General features: G+C 39.5%; 2 protein-coding genes across 23 annotated transcripts in view; one reads left to right on the top strand and one right to left on the bottom strand.

Annotated features, from left to right (window-relative positions):
- The window catches only part of LOC103703292 (protein SEMI-ROLLED LEAF 2-like), a 34,916-nt gene extending 21,973 nt beyond the window's left edge, over positions 1-12,943 (bottom strand). For 6 of the 22 annotated variants that reach the window (XM_088714464.2, XM_088714465.2, XM_039131518.3 and 3 more), the window contains exons 1-4: positions 12,774-12,940; positions 11,899-12,118; positions 7,048-7,122; positions 6,123-6,238 (exon numbers count right to left, since the gene is read on the bottom strand). In XM_088714464.2, the coding sequence (XP_088570590.2) occupies positions 6,123-6,238; positions 7,048-7,122; positions 11,899-12,033 (326 nt within the window). In that variant the 5' untranslated portion in view covers positions 12,034-12,118; positions 12,774-12,940. Of the gene's footprint in view, positions 1-6,122; positions 6,239-7,047; positions 7,145-11,898; positions 12,122-12,773 lie in introns of those variants that run through there. The other 16 variants (XM_088714470.2, XM_088714472.2, XM_088714459.2 and 13 more) reach the window with 11 other exon arrangements.
- A 6,178-nt stretch (positions 12,944-19,121) lies between these two features.
- Positions 19,122-19,836, top strand: LOC103703291 (copper transporter 5.1-like). The gene has a single exon (XM_008786092.6). It carries the CDS (start codon positions 19,251-19,253, stop codon positions 19,683-19,685), a length of 435 nt encoding a protein of 144 aa, XP_008784314.1. The 5' UTR covers positions 19,122-19,250; the 3' UTR covers positions 19,686-19,836.
- Positions 19,837-20,062: the final 226 nt, after the last annotated feature.

Here is a 20,062-nt window from a genome sequence, read left to right as displayed (position 1 = left end):
AGGGAAGGGGATTCGAGGTGGAAGGGAGTCTCGGTTGCACTGCCAGCTGAAGGAAAAAGCGTAGGTCTCTTTTTCCTCTACGCAAAGACCTCGATTTTTCGAAAAGAAAAAGGTAAATACCCGTCCCTACCTAGTATTCTAAAGAATTTAGGCTATAGAAAGGGTAGATGACAGTTTTAGAGGTAATTAAAAGAGGAAGAATCAGATTTCGACAAGTTTTTCCGGCATTGCGGAAAAACTGTGTCGAAGTCCCAACTTCGGCAAATTGTTTCGGGGGTCAATCGGCCTCCAATAGCAATGCATCTTACCTCTTTGAAATCCCCCATGAGTGTAGAATGTTAGGTAAAAATTTCATAAAATTTGGAGTTTGGAAAGTGGACCAAAACCGGGATGAAGTAACCCGCTGTCGGTCCGGGGTACTGTTCATCCGGGTGGGAAATAAGAAATTTCATGCCATAATAGGGTATTAAGCCTAGATTAGGCTAAGGAAGACCTTATACTCATGCAAGGGAGTCCCTAATACACATAAATGGTGAGTTAATTAACAAGAAAAATAAAAAGAAAAGAAAGAAAAAGATTTAGGGAAGGGGGAAGTTAAGTCAACTAAAGCTTTCTATGTTATGATTGATACATAGATAATAGGCCCTTGATACAAGACTAAGAGCATGATTAATGTATGTTTCAGCTAGGCAAGAAGTTAGGGAGCAAGAAGAAGAAACCTCCTACTGCCTATCATAAAGTTTTGAAGGCGTATCGAGGCCGTGGAGGATTGGCAGGTGAGTGGGAGTCATGTACTTTGCACCATGAGCATTCTTAATTCATTTTCATGAATGTCGCCAAGTGTGAATTGATTCCACTTGTGCATATTGATTGATATTGTAGTAGATTCCTCTATAATCTTGTTTCTCCATGCTTGATTATTTTGTACATGCATTTGAGAAAACATTGAGAGGAATTACAAGGGGTAGATGAGTAGTTAAATTGTTTCCGAATTGTGAAATGACTTCTTTTGTAAATTGATTTCATTTCCTTTATTTCAAAGACTTGTAGAACCTTTTCAGTGGTATATTGAGTTGCATTGCACTCCCATGATTTCTCACTCCCAACCCTGATGTTAGTTATGATTGGGTCGTGGCCGAGTGAGTGGTAGTCTTGATTATGCTCCTTTTTAGTAGAGTATTGGAAGGATGCATTATGGCATTTATGCATGGCTTGGCAGTATCTACAAGACACCTATAGTCGATGGGGTTAGACATCGGCCTGTGTACACATAGTAGCCTTCTGGATGGGCGGAGCCCAATCCCTTCCTAGGGGGGACACGACCCTAGGCGTAGGATCGGTCGGTCCTGCGACTTATATATCTGCTTGCCGCCGGGCATAGTAAGAATCCGCGAGGTGCAGTATGGCTTTCCGCGGATGTAGAATTTCCGCGAGGTGCCATTTAGTATTCAGATGTGAGATGAGTCTCACGGTTTTCTATGGATTTCTGTTCTGAATACTGGCCAGCATTTATATTATCGGTATGGTGTCTTATCCTGCATATGCATGTGACAGTAGGAAGTTGTTGTGGTTCGCCTGGGGCGTAAGACCCACCTCCCGACAGCTGTCTAGTGATGACTTCGCATATTGACACCCGATTTGTATGTTCCAGCATTATGATCTGTTGAGCATATTCATGAGTAGCATATATGTTTACTTGATTATTCTATATATGCTCCAGATGAGTTGATTGTGATTGTGGTGATACTGTGATGATTACTCCATATTTCTTATGTTGAGTTATGTGTATCCTGTTATTGATGACAGCTCATATGTTCTTGAGATTTCACCTCGAGCCATGATTATATCTTGTCTTATGTGCATAGTACTCTCTACTCCCCTCACTGAGTATTCATATACTCACTCCCCAGTTTGGTGTTTTTGATTTCAGAACAGGTGTTGTATAGAGAGGAGCAGGGTTAGAGGTTGCCTGCTAGCTGTGCCGCTCCATAATATAATGTAGATAGAGGTTTATACCTTTTGGTGTATTATAAACCTTCTGTTGTATGTAGTGTATAGTTACAGTCATAGATCCTGTTGTGGATATGGGTTGACCATGGATGGATTGGAAAGCAGGTATATATATATGTGCAGATCAGTTGTGTGCCTGTGATAATGTATTGCTATATATTGTCCAGGTTTATTATGTGACAGATTATGTGATTGCTGCTCTGACAGGTAGTGTTGTTGTATATATTGAGATAATCCTGACAAGTCAATATAGGAAATATGATCATTTTGTGCATGCATCATGCCAATTTTTTTAGAATTTATTGATGATTGATAGGTAGTAGGATTCTACGTGGTGGCTGGTGGCTTTATGCCTACCCGCACCCTAGGACTGTCGCGGCGGCCCGCCGGAAGCGGGGCGGGGGTCGTGACACCAATGCACTCTCATACAATATATTATTTCTAATTTTTTTAGAAGAGATACTTTAGTATAATTTCCTATAAAATATATGCAAATTTTTCTCTATAATCAAGCCTCCGTCTATTATTAATAAAGTCCCAAAAGTTTATCTTTATATTAGCAATATCAAATATGAATAGACTTGCATCCACTCTCAATCAGAGAAAGAAATTGCCACTACAGTAAAAGGCTGCAAGTCAACTTTTTGTATGTATTTCTCCTTAAAAATATGTACCACAAATTGGCTTCTGCGTGAAACTCCTTGACACAATAACGAAGACAAAATAAAGAACTTAATTATTCATTGTTGGTTGAATTACAGCCTCCAGGGGAAAATGCCATGGTTGTAAAATTTGGCTAAGCAGCACTTAGCTTTGAGCCTATCCTTCAGGCCATCATAACCGAGCAGATTAGACCATTTCCAATTGCCAATATGAGCAACTTCATTTTAAAAGTATATATATGAAGAGGTAGGATACCTCCACAAGTTTTCTGTCTTTCCTTGTGTTTTCATTTTCTGTCTCTCACTTTAATCTTTCCTTTCCTTGTAAAGCAAAAAAATTCATTATAGACCATAGTATCATGATTAACAACCATTTTTTGAAAAGCTAACCAGATCTTTAAGCTTCAGTTTGATGAGGGAACTAGGTTAAAAGCTTAAATTGGCAAAATCATGTCCTTTTACCATCTTTGTATAGCATATGTACTAAATGCATTTACCTCCTTTCATGAGAATGGAAAAGGTACACAGTACACATCCTTATAAGTATCTCAACTACATATCCCATTTAAGGGATATTGTAAACTGGAAATTTTATAGCTAAAAGATAGGATCCATCCTATTAAGTACATGGCACTTTGTTGGAAGATATTTTAAAAATAAAAAAATGCTTTAATTATCAATCTGAGGGGAACGAAAGGGCTTTCTTGATAGCTAGTGTTCTTTTCAGAAATTATGGCGAAGCTTCAAGTATCATTAACCCACGGATGTATCCCTAGATGGATAAAAGTCATTATCAAGGGGTCTTATTACTAAATTAAGCATATGAATGCGTCATTGAATTACATTGACCAAAGCAAGATTTTAAGTGCCATCACATGCCAGTCCATGCTAGTTGGCATGTATCATGCCAAGCCTGACACAGGGTTAGCATGATACCCACTAAATCATTTCTTTTAATTTTTAAATTTTAAAAAAGATTTTTAAAAAATGGCCTTATTTAATATTTTCTGTTTCAGCATAGCACTTGTTGGTCAATGACCCTTGCTGGTCAGTGATTGGCACTCACACTAGCAAAAATACTTGAAACCTTGGGCCAAAGGTCAATATAAGTTTGCTAAGATCAATGATATGATTCAGAATGTAAGCATTAAATGTATACTCATAATGTGTTTAAAACAAAGATTAAGGACCCGTCCATTCTTTTAACTCTTGGTGGTACTGTATTTTTTTTTTTTTTTGCTACGACAGGTGATTCTGATAACACGTGCACGGATACACCCAATAAAGTCAGAAAACAAAATGTCATGGAGCTCCTGAGGTAGCTCCCTATCCCCTATCCACACGGTACTGCTGGTGTGGTTGGCCACGTAGGTGGCCACCCAGTCCGCAACCCCATTGGCTTTTCTAAACATATGCTTAGCTTGGACAACTCCTCCATCTCTCAACATCATCTAGATGTCACGAAGTAATGGATGGTCGCCGACAGCAACCCTTGAACCCCCTGGATCCAACTGATGACCGTAGTTGAGTCACCCTCCAAGATGACTGAAATAGCTGATAGCACACGCCGAGCATGCCGAAGACCCGTCCAGGCCGCCCTCAGCTCCGCACCGAAAACCGTGCAATCGAATAACTGACAACCTCCTGCTGCCACAACCCTGGAATACGAGTCCTTGATGACAAAACCCGCTCCACCCATCGAGCCTTCATATAGTACCGACATCGAAGTTGATCTTGAGGAAGCTAGAGGATAGAGGTTCCCAGGTGAAGAACATCGTACGGAATGTTGCCGAGGCAGAAAAAAAACCCCAGATATTCCGAGCTATCAAAGGGAGTGTCTAAGAAGGAAGCATGACTAATCTCTGCCGCATGCACCCGGGCGTTCTCCGCTATGAGCCTTGGCGACATGCTGTGCTCACCAAAGGTTCGAGCATTCCTTGCCAGCCAGATCTGGTATGTTGTGCAAGTTGCTTTAACCGCCTTCTGGCGTGTCAGAGGGTTGCCTGACAACCGACGGATGCTCTCAAAGAATTGGTTCCCCTAAGACCAACCCTTCTGCAACAACCCTGCCAAACGCCATGACTCCCTCGCCCATAAACACTACAACAGCGCATGGTCCACAGTTTCATCAACTTCGCATACCCCGCACTCTGCGAAAATCCTCAAGCCTCGTCCGCTGAGTACTGCTCTCGTCGGATGCCGGTCCTAGACTACCTTCCATTTGAACAACGCGACCCTCGGGTGAAGGCCCAGGCGCCAGATCCAAGCACACTGCAGCCCTAGCTTGTGCTCCTGCCGGAGCACCCGGGAAAGCTTCCCCACCCTGACTCCGATCCTAGTCGAGGTACTGCACACCTGAACATCGGGACCCGCACACCCCGGTAGTGGAAGGGACCGGACCCTCTCGGCAAGGTATGTACCGAACCCTCTCGGCAAGGGACCGGACCCCAAGCTGCCCCGCCGAGGTCGAGGAGGTCGCATACCCGCAGTCCCTCCCCTGCCTCGACGTCAACCATAGTCGGCCAGTCTCAAGGAGAGGGCGTCCACCCACGAGTCACCAGCCACATCGATGCTCTGTCTGTCGCCTATCAATCATCTAGTATTGGACAAAGAGAAACTGTCCTAAAACATTCAGGACCCCAACTCTCTCTAGAGTGAGATGGACCAAGACCTTTATGTCCCAACACCTGGGAAGGTCTAGCATCACAACACACCAATTTTTTAATCTACTTTTATTGTTTATTTTTCCTCTTAGTTCTTGCTTTCAATGGATATTTATAACCGACCTAGCCATCCTAATATATACAACCCAGTTGTAGACTGGGTTAGGCCTCGATATCAAGATTTAAACCCTTGATTTAAAAGATAATTTTATTTTCTAACAATCGATGCAAATAAGTCAGCAAATAAGAACCACATGAATATGAAGAGAAAACAATATGTAAACTGATATGCGATGGCTAAGTTTAAAATAAGGTGGGAAGCTTAAGCACTTTTGAAATTTACTAGTCTAACCAATTTTGAGAGCTCTGATAGTGATTATTAAATGTTATATGCTTGTGATTACTGATCAAATGCTGCAGAATGGCTTAATTTGTGATTACAACCTCCCTCTAGACTCATATACTAGAAAGCCTCTTTATTCACCTTCACCTAACGACCTAAACTTACAACAGTGAAGAACATATAAAGTCTGTGTCCTTTTCTGTCCCTTTCCTTTGATCTTTTTTGTTATCTATATGAATGGTGTTCTGTCATTTATCTTGCTGATTTTTTTTAGAAAAAGGAAAAACAGAAGCTAGCACTTTACCAGGAATAAAAAACTGTAGCCAGAACATCATCAGCAAACAAAATGAGATAATGCTAATTATGAGGAAAGAGCAGATGGTGGTGAACAACTTATGAACCCAAACTAGAAAAGCATTTGATTCATCAGAAGTAACAACTCACATTTGCTCCTTACAAGAAATTAATAATTTACGATAGATGCACATGACAATTTTTACTGAGCCAAAGTGCTCGATTCTCAATTCCTTGTAGCACCGTTGTTCCAAATAATTTGTAATCTGCCAAAATTATACAGATATAAATGTAACACTGGATAAGTTTGAAGAAACAAAACAATGTAGTCATATGCAAAAAAACATTACAAAATTAGGCAAGGTGACAAGTTAGAAATTAAACTTGCAAGAATATGCTCTCTCAATATAATGATCTTTTACCTGTGTCAAATCTCTATACAGAAAATAAAGAGTACAAAAGTATGATAAATATTCAATGATTACAATCCCTATAATATCAATTTAGTTATTCACATTAATCATTTCGGGTCACTTTTGTTGTTGCTATCAACTATAAAGAAACTAGTTAACACTACAAAATACAAATAAAATTTATCTTATAAAATCATTAAACCATCATAAGAATTGTGAATGACTAAGCTAACAAAACTTTGACATCTTCCATTTGCAGAGTCCAGAATGCCAAAATTTAAAAATCTAATATATTTCCTTGTTTGATGCAATTACTGCATTAAGTGAAGCCAACTATAAGGTGAAACCGACTGAAGGAATGAAATTCCAATAATTGAAGAAAAAAACTTAAAGCAATTTGTTGACATATAAGGAAGATAACAATTCTTAAGAAACACGTATATCTTCCATCCTTTTGTCAATGCTGTTTAAATGATTCAGAAAGAAACTTCAAGAGGTTCAGCCAAAACATATGAAAATTCACAATTTGAGCCTTTTAAAGCAACAAGAATCAAATGACATCAATAAAAGGAAAAGACCATATAATTTGCTGTATATTATATAACAATGAGAATACAACCTCATTTTTCATATTATGGCAGAGAGAAAAGAAGGATAACTACCTTTGGGATGCGCAGTGGATTTTTAGAAGCATATTCACATAGTTTGCCTATCTTGCGATCATTTGGTTCTTCATCCTGCAACAAAAAGGATGTACAACTAAACAAATTATTTTGGTAAATGCATTTATATAAAATTCTGTTTATTAGTCGCTACATGAGCAATCATGCAGCTAAAAAGTAAAATAATTTATGTTTTTATTAATTGTTCAACTGAAATTTTTAATGAAAACAATGAGAAGCCTGCTCCTTGTCAGTAAGAAATGTCTTCTATCAGTACCAGATCATGATGTCTAGTCTCTAACATTGACACAAGTACCAGATAATCAAGCTTAATAGATGGCAAATGGCAAATATTGCATGATACAGATTGAAAGATTAGGATGCAGTTCATGAGTAAAATCTACAAACAAAAGAGGCAAACAGGCAAAAACAAGCCAAGTGAGTCAGCAAGCATACAGAAATGGAATATATTGCAAAGATATTACCTACATTTATGGCAGTAGTTAGTCCGAGAGTTCTACAAGATGGCCTTAGACCTGGAGCTTCTAAAGTAATATGTTTGTACAATGCACTAGCAGAAATCTCACTTCAGAAAAATATGACAGTATAACCCCATGATCACGTCTTTTAGACTGCATTGATTTGATAAATATCTACAAGCAACTCATATAATTAACAAAAATTCAATGAAAATATCTGAAATATTTTCTAGTGTGAGATGTAATGACATTTTGGATGACGTCCTCACTTTAAGATGGCTGTGCAAATTTCAGCAAGACCGCAAGCTTCTTTTTTATGAACTTTGGAGGGGGTTCATTTTGTACCATCTAAAAGATATTATGATCAATAAAGAACATGGACTAATCGAGCCAACAAAATGAACTAAAACACCAATCAAATAGTACATTGAAAAAAGAAAAAGCATAAAATAGAAGACTTAGAAAGTCTAAAATAGCATGTCTATGTCATATCTGCAGACATTGTGATAATTCACTAGTCAATAGTGTACTAGATCCCTAGCTCATATATTCTAGAATTCATAGCATAACAGCCCAAAGCGAGCAGGCCCTAACAAGGCATATCAATCATTTGGGAATCTTGTGACAGCTAATACACTAATTACCTTAGGTTCTATATCTCACCAAGGCTATCAAATTCCTAACCCCTGCTCAACTGAATTATTGCACTCCATTCCTTTTGCAAGTTAAGTGCATGAAAACTAAGCTCAATTACATTTAAGTGAACTACCTTTGTCTTTCTTCAAAGGATGGCCGAGCTGGTACTGCATACGCAGCTACACACAAGTCAGGTACCAAGTTTGCCCAATCTAGGGTTTCATCCACAATTCTAGAGAGATAGGCAGAGAAAGAGAGGGAGAGAGGGAGGCATAGAGGTCTAGCATCTCAATGGTGGCTTTCAGAGAAGACAATTGTGGTGGATGTGGTGGAGGAGCCTGTGGAGATCACGAGCATCAAGGACGACCGATGATGGTGGTGGTGAATTCAGCAAGCTTGGTGACCAATCGAACTGAACCTACCGGCTCTACCCAATTTCAGGTGGTATTGAATTGGTTCACTCAGGCCAAAACAGTCGCACATATATAAAGTTTTCCCTTGACCCCTTGATCCCGATTTTCCACGACCCGGCCATCGATCGCCCTCAACTGCTACTGCTAATTACCTCAACCAAGCGCCTCATCCTCCCCCTCCCTCTCTCTATCCTAAACCACCCGCTCTTCACACTTGACATCTTCCACTACAAGCCCTCCAAGATCCCCAAATGGGCCAAAGCCGCCAAACCCTTCCTCAAAATCGCCCATTGCTCTCTAGGACCTTGACAACTTCACTATTGCTACTTCCTTTGATGTTGCCTACCTACCATCCTGCACTGAATTGCCGCCTACAAGTACCCCCATGCCTCTCTTCCTCCTTTCCTCTCTCTAGATTTGCGGTACCAGCACCCAATGGCACAATACTACATACCCTTATAGGTACAATACCATACCTTATCGTACGGACCTAGTAGCTGACCAGCATAAGTCACGATACAAGTACTGCTAACCTTGGAGGAGATGGTCTCAAAGATCTAGAGGTTGTCACGAGATAGTCCAACATGGCAGCAATTGAAGAGATAGGCAAGACGAGAAAGAGGGTTGAGAGTTGAGACCAAGAACAATACGGGGGGGACAGAAATTTTATAAGTGTGAGTCAGTTCAAAACTTCAAACCAAGTGAATCATGTCAATAACTTCTAAAACCAGGCAGAACCAATTAGTCTGATCTAGTATGGCCTACTTTAGCTCAATTCGCCTCTTTCCCTGATTCGAAAGCCCAAACAATCTTAGTTCTAACCAAGGATTGTTGTGCCGGTATCGGAACCCGTACTAGTTGTTTGGAGGCACAGTTCGGTATGGTACCATGCCATTCTGCATCAGGCTTGTACCAACATAGCAAAGCCAAGGGAGGGAGGGCAGAGGAGAGAGAGAAGGGGAGAGAGGAAGAGAGAGAGGGAGGGAGGAAGAGAGAGGAATCACCAGAGGAGGGCTGCGGAGGGCCAGGGAGGGGAAGAGGAAGGGTTATGCCCTTGATTTCATGTTTCGTTCGAAACAGGGGCCTCAAGGGGCCTTTTTTATTTTGAAAATTTTAAGTAAAGTTGGCAAAATCTTCCTATATGACCTTAAACTGACCTAACCCAACCCAAACCAACTATTTGCCACCCCTATTCAAGATGCTCTTGTCAAAAATTTTGTTTGTCCATTGATGCAACCTTTAATGCAATACCTTATTTGTCTATGTTGTTGCTAATGTGATGTTATTTCTCAGTGGATACAAGATTGTTTAGTCAGTCTAAATGCTTTGGTTTCATTGAAGATGAATCTTACTCTTTAAATTTTTAAGCATGTTTTGTGGCCATCACTGCCTATTAGGAAGCCAAAGTCCTAAAGTAGACTAAGTTTAGAAGCCAAAGAGGCAGACTACCATGTATTAGGAGGTGCACAATCTTTACTTTTCGATTGAAGCAGACTTGGACCTTGTTGCTTTTCTTAGGAAAATGTCCTTCTTAGCTGCTAGTAGGTCTACAAAAGTTATAACCTACCATTTTGGTAGTCAAGTGGAGCACTAACATGGTCAATTAGTCTCTTGTATTTTCACCCCAAAATGTCATCAAGACATTATGACCTTTGTTTTTAAAATGATTGCAGTCTATGATGCCTTTTTTCATGGCTCTTTCTCTAAGGCAAGGCCTTATTCCATCCAAACACCTTTGAAAAAACCGGATTAGAGCTATAATAGCTTATTCTTGTCGAACCTATCAATTCTAAAAATAGATATTTCAGGAGGAACTAAAGTAGACTAGCTCCAGGTTTAATTCCCATCTCACTCATACCCCTCGATCATATTCTCCCCTTCAATACAAACCCTTTCTCTCACTTTCTCAACAGATCATGGCATCACCTTCCCCCTCCCCCAATCTCATAGCCACCTTTGAGTTGACGAGGCCTCTTGAAGTGTTGAGGTTCTGCCTTCTGCACCCATTGCCAATGATGGCAGCCATTGGCATCCCTCAATACTTGGTGCCCCCTCCCCCAATCTCATAGCCACCTTGAAGTTGAGTCTCCTCCCTAAGCACCCATTGTCAATGATGGCAGCCATTGGCATCCCAATACTTGGTGCCTTTGATGGTAGCTTAGCCATCCCTTTCACTATGTTTCTTCACCTAATCCAGCCTCTTCTGTGTTGTCCGCCATCCACCATCATCCCCTCCTCCCTTACACCAACTCATGCCATGTCATCCCCTTGATCTCCATATTCCCTCTTTTTATTCTAGCAAAGTATTTCAAAATCCCAGGGTTTTTTTTTTGTTAATATGAACGATAAGGGGTCTATGATGCTTTGATGCACGCCAAAATAGGAAGAGTAGCGGGTGAGCTGGCAAATGTGCCAATAGGTTTAGGATTAGGGTTCTATGAGTGAAGGGTCTATGCTAGCAAGGCTTTGTCAAGCTCTTGTTAATGGAAAGGAAAATTTGATGTCGGGGGTTCTATGACTGAGAAGGGTAGATGTTGGTGAGGCATTGGTGATGTCCACTACACCATGTAAGGATCATCTAGTTGATATTTTCTTAATGCATGTAGAATAGCAAAAAGAACATTTTGGTTGTGAAGATTGCAATAGAACAATATCAGCATACATTGGTGATTCCTTTTCACAAGGAATTTTACATTGTCAAAACTCAACTATTTTCAATGTTTATGCATAATTTCTTTATTATTTTGAAAATAAATTCATTCTTTTTTTGGAAAGTAGCAATGAGCTCCACCTTTCGAAATGTCACGAATTACAACTCGAGGACAAATTTTAGTTTTTATTATTGTTATATTTGCACTTATGTATCCTAACTGTGGATGTGTACTAGAATTCAAAAATAAAAAAGCTATTAATTAGTTCAGTATTCAATATTGACTATCCACGATAAACTGAATATTGGGTCTCGTTGCAAGTTTAATCTAGAGCTTGACAATGTTATTAAACATCTTAGAAGCAAAATTTTAAAGGCTTATAGATAACACTACACACCATCCAGAGTTTGCACCAAGTAAAATGGTAACATCTATCAATAGAAAGAGCATATCAACATAAAAGAAACAAGCAGCATTTTTCTTTGATACAAGAAGAATTGGCATGACACCATGAAAAACCAGTGAATTTACCTGACTGCCGTCATTCTCATTGACAGTGAGAACTAAGTGGTTCAAATTTAAAAGTTACGGAGAAAACATCCAAAAGCTAGTTATCTGCTGGAACAACAAGTATTAAACAATGAAGGAACAGACAAATACATAAAAACAGACCTGAGATCGAGGAAAAATGTCAGATAGAAGCTTCTTGTATCGCTTCACTGGCTGTCGAGACCTAGCTCGCAGTGAAGGGCAAAAGAAACATAGGCTTCCACAAGCAGGCAAAACCTTCCTCGACATCACCCCCATCTTCAACAGTAGGTAGCAGCACTTTAATCAGAGCTTCTAGATCTCAGGATTGCCAACATCCATTAACAAACGACACATTTCATCTCTTCTAGTAATAAGACCAGTCAAAACAATCCAAGAAAATAATCCTAACTTGAGCAAGAAAAGCTTTCATTTTAAGTCTATAGGTAAATTCAAAAACCAAAATTGTATAGAAGGAGCTCTGCCAGCATTATATTACATGTTACTATCAAAACTAAAATGAATTTTAAAAGAACAATGGAAAAAAGATCAAAGTGTTCTATCTGTTTCACATCCTATGAACCAATACCCCATAAAAGCTTAAATCAACTCATCCCAGACCCTGATGCAATGAAACTCTTCAATATTAAATCCTGGATGCAATAAAAAGACCTCAATGTATCGGCTTGACATCAACGGCTTGACATCAAAACCTACCCAAAATAATCAGGGAAAAAAAAGGGAAAGGCTCAGCCTAATGACATCCAAAGCCTATCAGAAAAAAAGGCATCGATTCATCTCTTTAACGACAATTGTACCAAGTCCACAATTGCTTCAAAAGAATGCCAACGATCAACAAGAATCAAGAAGTCGATCAAGAACAAAAACAAAAAAAAACAAACCAAAATGTGTCAAGATGAGGAGAACCTAGACACGAGAGGGAGTCGATACGCAGGACAAAATCATGGAAGAAAACTACGCGATTCGATCTAAACTGCAACAAATTCTTGGAAATCTACCTCGAGGGAAGGTGCCAAAGAGAACGGAGCGGAGGGAGAGACCGGAAATCGCTTTCCCCCTTCGTCTCCCCCTCTCCTCTCCCCGCGTCTCGCTCCCTTCTCCAAACCAGCGGACCACGCGGAGAGAAGCGAGGGAGAGAGAAAGAATGATGGCCGGCTATTTAAACGAGAGCCGAAGAAAAATTCCGTTAGATATATATGCTTATTTTTTCAATGAGAAGGGAGGCGAAGCAGCTCGAAATCTTGAACGGGCACCAATTCATGCACCCGACAAGTTCCCCATGAGTCGTGGCACGCGAAGATTTGTAAAAATTCTTGAAGATTATGTGGGCCCGGGGAACTTTGGTGTAAATTGATGGGCTCCCCGCAGCACCGTTAATCCAGGGCGGGGTTTGTCCGATGATCGAGCTGCAACGCCGTCTGGAAGACGACGCGATACACGCCGCGCTGATTGGCTGACGGTCGAACCTGACCGTTAGGGACTGCAGCCAGCCCGCGTGGGTTCCAGTTGGCGCGCGTTACCTTCTATGCTTCGTTCGTTGGGAGAGCTGAGCAGCCAGCAAAGCAAGATGCATTATTTATATATTAATTATGTTGGTAGAAAAGGGGGATGATCCTTTCAGAATTTATTGATATGGAAGGGAAAAGTATTTTCATATATTTTTCCTCACTTTCTAATATATAATTTCAAGTTTATAGGTTAATTTCAAGTTTCATTCTTAATAATTTCAATCTAACTCGATTAGTAATGAGTTGATGTGGGTCAAGCTTGCCAGTCCTCCAAGCTCAAGCTATATATTTAAGGAGTTAATCATGTCTGCTAATTTATGACTCTAACTTGATTATGTCCCAACCAAATCTTGCTGACGTGGTATCAGGTTGTCAAGTTAAGTGAAGGACGGTCACCTTTAATAAATAAACTAGTCACATCGATCTCCATTATATCCAATTAAACCCATTAAACAAACCATTGTGCTCTGGCATTTCAGAGCACCAGAGCTTCACGAAACTCGGACATTGCGTTGCCGGGGATGATTTTTTTTTTCTTTTGGTGCAGTACACCGACTGTTCACACTAGCCAACAATGCATCCAGTCATATCAAAAAATAAATAAAATATAACTTGGTGGAGGAGAAATAGTAAAACTCTGAGTTCATATAAACTCGCTAATATGATGAACAGTATAGAAGACAACTCAGTCAGCAATTCTCTTCGCCTCACAATAAACATGCTAGAAGATTATGTGATCACATTTTTTTTTTAACAGCACTTATGAGAGTCTTCTGCATTGGATAAGATCATTTCAGAACAAATATTATCTCTGATTATTGGACAAGATCATTTTAGAAACAAATATAAATTGTTGATTTTAGTTGTGCTCATCCCTGATTCAAAATAAGGCCGATGCAAATTCAGAAAAATTTTCATAATGTCCACCAGATTTTAAGTCATGACAACCTGTATCCGCCCAATTAAAACACTGCCCAATGCACACCTTTCCATCTGCCAGGAAATTTGAGTTAGGTTGGGTTTTCAGGTTTGATATAACGTAGCTTCAGATCAAGATTTAGGTAACGCTATTGGCACTCAGGAAGGTTCCGTGGGGTTGAGTTGTGTAAGGTGAACTAGTGTCGTAAATTTTAAATATTACTTTAGTTTGGTTTATTGAGTTACCAGTGTAAAATTTTAAATTTTCTCCACCTATCTCCGGCCCAATGATGATCCCTACCTTTGGCTTCTCAAATTAGCGTCAGTGGAAAAGGAACGACTGATATCCAGGGTGGAGAGCACCGAAGTTTACCCCCCTCCAGGACTTTTGTTTGTCCCCATGAACTGCATTTTATAGTTTGATTCATGGGGAGATTGGATCATTCATGGTGCACTCTTTTTTTTTTTTTTCTTTAGTGAATAAGTTAGCTTAGCCACCAAATATTATTGAGTTGGAGGTATTTATGTAGCGACAATAAGTATGCAGACCCGTGCGGGCACGTGTTTGGTCTCAAATCAGTTATTCATTATAAAAATCTTGGATACTTATACATGATTAAGAAACTCAAAATATGCTTTCCGACTAGCTTTGTGGAGTGAGATTCTGGACTGTGACGAATTGTATTAGGGTGGACTTGGTCCGTGATCTATATGAATTAAGGAAAAATGCAGCACAGGCTCATCAAGGCTGATCATAGTCCCTGTAATTAGATTTGGATGAATTTAAATTCTTAGCATGACGAGGGCATCAAGGCTTGAATAGAGAGAGGTATGTGAGAATCCATGCGGGCATGTGTTTAAGCTATATTGGATTCAGGTAAAGCATCATTCAAACAAAGAGTTAGAAAAGGATGAAATACAGAAGAGATTGGTGCCCACATTTGCGCAACAAACAGGCTGGAGATGAAGATATGATCAACAGCTTCTGAATCCATGTCACAAAAAATGCAGCCACTAAAATTCTTTTGCAATCTCTTATGTCAGAAATCCCTCGCATTGGGACTATTATAAAGGGCAACCCAAAGAAACCCTTCTACTTTTTGGAGGGGCCATGAGGCTCAAGATCTTTTTGGCTAGAGGTCGTTTGATTCCTCTAGAGTTGAGGAATTTATAAAGGGAATTTGATGAGAAATTACCACTGCTCCCCAACTATTAGATGATTCTGTCGGAATTGAGATAAATACCTGAAAAAGTGATTAAAAGTTGAAACTTCTGCTGTGCCTCAAAGGATAGAGAGCCACACATAATGTTCATCTTGAAGAAGTTGGGTTGAAGAGGGATGATACAGGTCCAGATTTAGCCCAACATAGCCAATATAAATTGGGGAAGAGGTTTTTAAGTGGAGCGCAACGAAGCCATTTCCCACCTTACAAGAGCACCTGCTCCAAACCAGTGGCAATCCCATGGTGCATGCCACCTTACAAGAGCCCAACCTGGTCAACAAAATTCCCAACCAAAATCCAAATCAATATGATGATGAACCTCTCAAAGAAAATTAAACCCAATTCAACTCCAAACTTTCAACCGAAACATAACTTGGGCGTGGTTGGGTGAAGTCGATTTGATCAAAGTCCAAGTTGAATGCAGACATTACATTTAGGAACCTTGTTTAAATTTTGATTTACTTGGACCGAGAGCACTAAAATCAAAAGAGGTAGTGCTTCGGCTCAAAATGGGTCAGGTAGATAGGTATTATATAATTTTGATTTGGCTCTAATTAGACCGGGTTACCCATGGTCGCGATGTAAACTCAATCCAACTTGAAATTGGATTGAATTTTTTAGCAAGCAACCAAAGTTAAGCGTATATTGCTCCAAAACAACTAAATCTAAAGGTTGAATCAATCTGATTTCTGTCTGACCTGCCCCAAGTTACATATGTAAACCTGCAAGAGCAATAGTCCAAAAATGGTTCTTGGTAGCAAGTTCTATTTCTCTGTCCTTGTATGAAACAGGGATTATCCTAGTAGTTGCACCAAGCAATTAAAAGTTCTAAATCCATTTTTTGAATATAATGAAGATAAAATTTTCTTTTTAAAAATATAAAAAATTTTGCCTAGTGAACTCAGAGCTGCGTGAGAGGGCATCTCATATGCGAGATGAGTGTTAGCTGCGGAAAGCATTATTCTTGAGGGAGATTCTGTTGTAGTGGTGGAGTGGTTATTGGAGGAGGGGCAGCGGGGGGATGCGCCTCCACTTCTTGGCAATATCTAAAGCTCGTTTAGTTCGCGGGAAAAGAAGGGGGGAAAGTGTGGTCAACGGAAAAGTAATGAGATGCCTCTTGTTTGGTTGGAGTTTTTAAAGGAGAAAGACGGAAAAGTTGTATTCTCATGGGAATATGATTCCTACATTTCGGGCTCGTTTGGTTCGCGGGAAAAAAAGGGGGGAAAGTGTGGTCAACGGGAAAGTAATGAAATGCCTCTTGTTTGGTTGGAGTTTTCAAAAGAGAGAGACAGGAAAGTTGTATTCCATGGAAATATGATTCCCACATTTCATGGAAAAGTTATTCACATGAGAAACATGGAAAAGTTAATTTCCCATGAGGTTGGAATCACTCTATTTTTATTTTTTTCCCAAAAGGCCCTTCAGCACTAAAGAAGCATTAAAGAGGCATTAAAGACCTAATTTTTATTAAGGGCATAATAGGAATTATATATAACTTTTCTAGGAAAGTGGATGACCAACCAAACATAAGCACTTTGGAATTTTGTCACTTTCTCATGGTCAACCAAATTTGCCAAAAGTACTTTCCTAGACATCCTCTTTCTAGGAATCTGTTTTCCAGGAATCATATTCTTAGGAGGAAAAATGCTTCCTGCGAACCAAACGAGCTCTAGTGGTTGGTGCAGAGGTGTAAGGATTTTCAAGCCATGCATGTGTATCGAAAGACAAACAGAGTTACAGACTGAGTTACCTCGTATGCTATGCTCACACGAGATTAATATGAGCGACCGGTGTACCAAAAAAAATAATCTATGGGCTCGTTTGGTTCGCAGGAAGCATTTTTTCTGTCAAGAATATGATTCATAGGAAGCAGATTCCTAGGAAGAGGATACCTGGAAAAGTACTTTTAGCATGTTTGGTTAACCATAGGAAAGTGACAGATTTCTAGAGTGCTTATATTTGATTGACCATCTACTTTTCTGAGAAAGTTATGTGTAATTTATATTATACCCTTAATAAAAATTAGGTCTTTAATGTCTCTTTAATACAGAAGGGTCTTTTTTGAAAAAAAACAAAAATGGAATGATTTTCGGCTTATGTGAAAAACTTTCCCATAAAATATGGAAATCATATTTCTATGAAAATATAACTTTTCCGTCTTTTTTCTTTGAAAACTCCAACTAAACAAGAGGTATCTCATTACTTTTTCGTGGACCACACTTTCTCTTCTTCTTTTTTTACAAACCAAACGAACCCTATACTCGTGCATGCTCCAAGGGAAGAGCCAAACCTACCCATTTGGTATGCAGCCAGGTGTGGAAGGGGATTGACTTAGGACATGGGATTCAAAACGATTAGATCCGGGCACGTTGAAAAATGTTGATGTCTAAAATTTCTTGCACCCAAGTCTGAATTTGGCAAGGGATTGACGTGTAAATATTATCTCCATATGTAAATATTATCCCTGTTCCCGTTTTCCACGCTCTCCTCGTAATCTCCATGGCGTGTAGTATAGGGGAGAAGTACATCTTTGTACCGCACACATGCGTACGCGTTGCTCCTCCCTCATTGTCTTCGAACCCTGCTTCTTTATGAAATTACTAAACAACCATTGTCGCCGCTTGAGGTTTATGGGGGAGTGTTTAGTAGTTTGACACAAAGGACCAAGAACTTGTGCTTAATTACTTTAAAATCGATTGCATGCCTAAGAAAATACAATATCGATAAATTGTATTTTATATTAAACAGCATAAGTATGTCATAGTATCTAGTAATGAATACAGGCTCGAATATTAGATAGAAAATTAGCATGTAACTCATACAATATGTTTGTATGATTTTTTTTCTCTATTTTTTAATTATCTTAGAAATGAAATATAATAATATAATATATTATAATAAATAAAAAGCTATAAAAGTTAAAGTTTTGTTGGTCATCATGCAATAAACTGTAATATTATCCTCCTTTTTTGACTATTTTTAAGATGCAATATGATATTTTAAAAAATTATAATAAATAAAAAAAATTCCAACTAAATTTTTGCTATATATTAAGTAATTAACTTTGACTAAATATATTAACATGTGCATCATTAATATATTTTGATTATTAAACAAAGATCGATGGTGGATGAGTATATTAATGCTGGTGTTATTAAAATTAGCTCCGATGAATGAAGAATTCTATACAAGCCGAAACTCCATTCTAGATATATAATAGATTATATAGTAATAAGCTTGTTAGACGGAGCCAGCTTGTGGCGTTTAACTAATCAGAAAAATAATAGAAACATGTTACTTTCATTAGTTCCATTAAAGTTATAAACTAGATTAATTATGGTATGTTTGGAAAAAGTGAAAACTTTATCATACAAAATCATTCAAGGATTTTCGTAAATGACACCTTTCATTCATAATTTTCAAAAGAATTAATAACATACGCTCTCTAACACAATTAACATAGCAAAAATAAAAAATATAAATAATAATGAGGTAGGTTGATAGGTAGTTAGGGCTAATGATAATATTAAAAATACCGGCTTCGTCAAGCCAAAGATGCTGGGTTTGCAAGAAAAGGACCCTAACATTTGTCTTATTATAATACCGTGATTAAACCTAAAAGTGTTATTGTGACAAAAGGCGAGGGCACTAAATTAAATAAAAAACCCCTCCTTTCCTTCCTTATATGACCTTCTCGTCTCCGTCCGGGTGCTTATCTTCCGAGTTCCGACCCCTCCACGCATCCCTTCCCACCTACCGTCTTCCCGGTTCCCAGTTTTTTGGTTCCACTTTTCCACTTTTGCCCCCGACTTTCTTGGAGGCCAAGATGATGCACATGACCTTCTACTGGGGCAAAAAGGTAACTATCCTCTTCGACTCGTGGCGGACCGAGTCGTGGCCGGGTTACGCCCTCAGCCTCGTCGCCCTCTTCCTCGCCGCCGCCTTCTACCAGTACATGGAGGACCGTCGGATCCGCCTCAAGATTTTCGCCCGATCCAAGCCGTCATCACCGCTGTCCGTGGAAACCCCCCTCCTCCTCTCCGTTGCCGCCGGCCGGCCGTGGGCTCCAGCGAGGCTCGCTTCCGCCGTCCTCTTTGGCCTCAACTCGGGCATCGGGTACCTCCTCATGCTCGCCGTGATGTCCTTCAACGGCGGCGTCTTCGTCGCCATTATCGTGGGGCTCGCCGTCGGGTATCTGTTGTTTAGGAGCCGTGGAGAGGAGGATCTCGTTGCGCTGGAGAACCCCTGTGCTTGCGCCTGATCGGAATCCTGATCGTTTGGTATTTGCCCCCAATTATTGTACTTTGCTTTGTCCTTTTATAATTTACCTCTAAAATTTGGATGAATTATGGCCTGATCTCTGAACTCGTGTGTGATGAATATAAGATTAGATTTTTATGTGGTTGAATGTATACTCTGGCTTGGTGATTGAAGGATTTGAGCTTGTGAATTAAACAGAGAGAAAAAAAGGGGGGGAAAGAGGGATTTTTGATTGGGAATTTCTCTTTGATTAAATCCGGGGGAATTATTTTAATGGCCTTATTACTGATCTCTTGTCTTGATATCGAAAATATCAAAATCAAATTTTTATGTGTTTCAAAATTTATATAATTTGTTCTGGTTCATTAGTGATTGGGA

Source organism: Phoenix dactylifera, chromosome 18 (assembly GCF_051530095.1).
Source record: "Phoenix dactylifera cultivar Ajwa chromosome 18, Ajwa_hap1_PhDact_Kaust_v1.1, whole genome shotgun sequence".
Taxonomy (NCBI): domain Eukaryota; kingdom Viridiplantae; phylum Streptophyta; class Magnoliopsida; order Arecales; family Arecaceae; genus Phoenix; species Phoenix dactylifera.
This window is presented reverse-complemented; position numbering and strand designations above follow the sequence as displayed.

What these genes read in the sequence shown, in the direction of transcription:
- LOC103703291 (XM_008786092.6), top strand. Translation starts at nt 19,251, where the DNA reads ATGATGCACATGACCTTCTACTGGGGCAAAAAGGTAACTATCCTCTTC.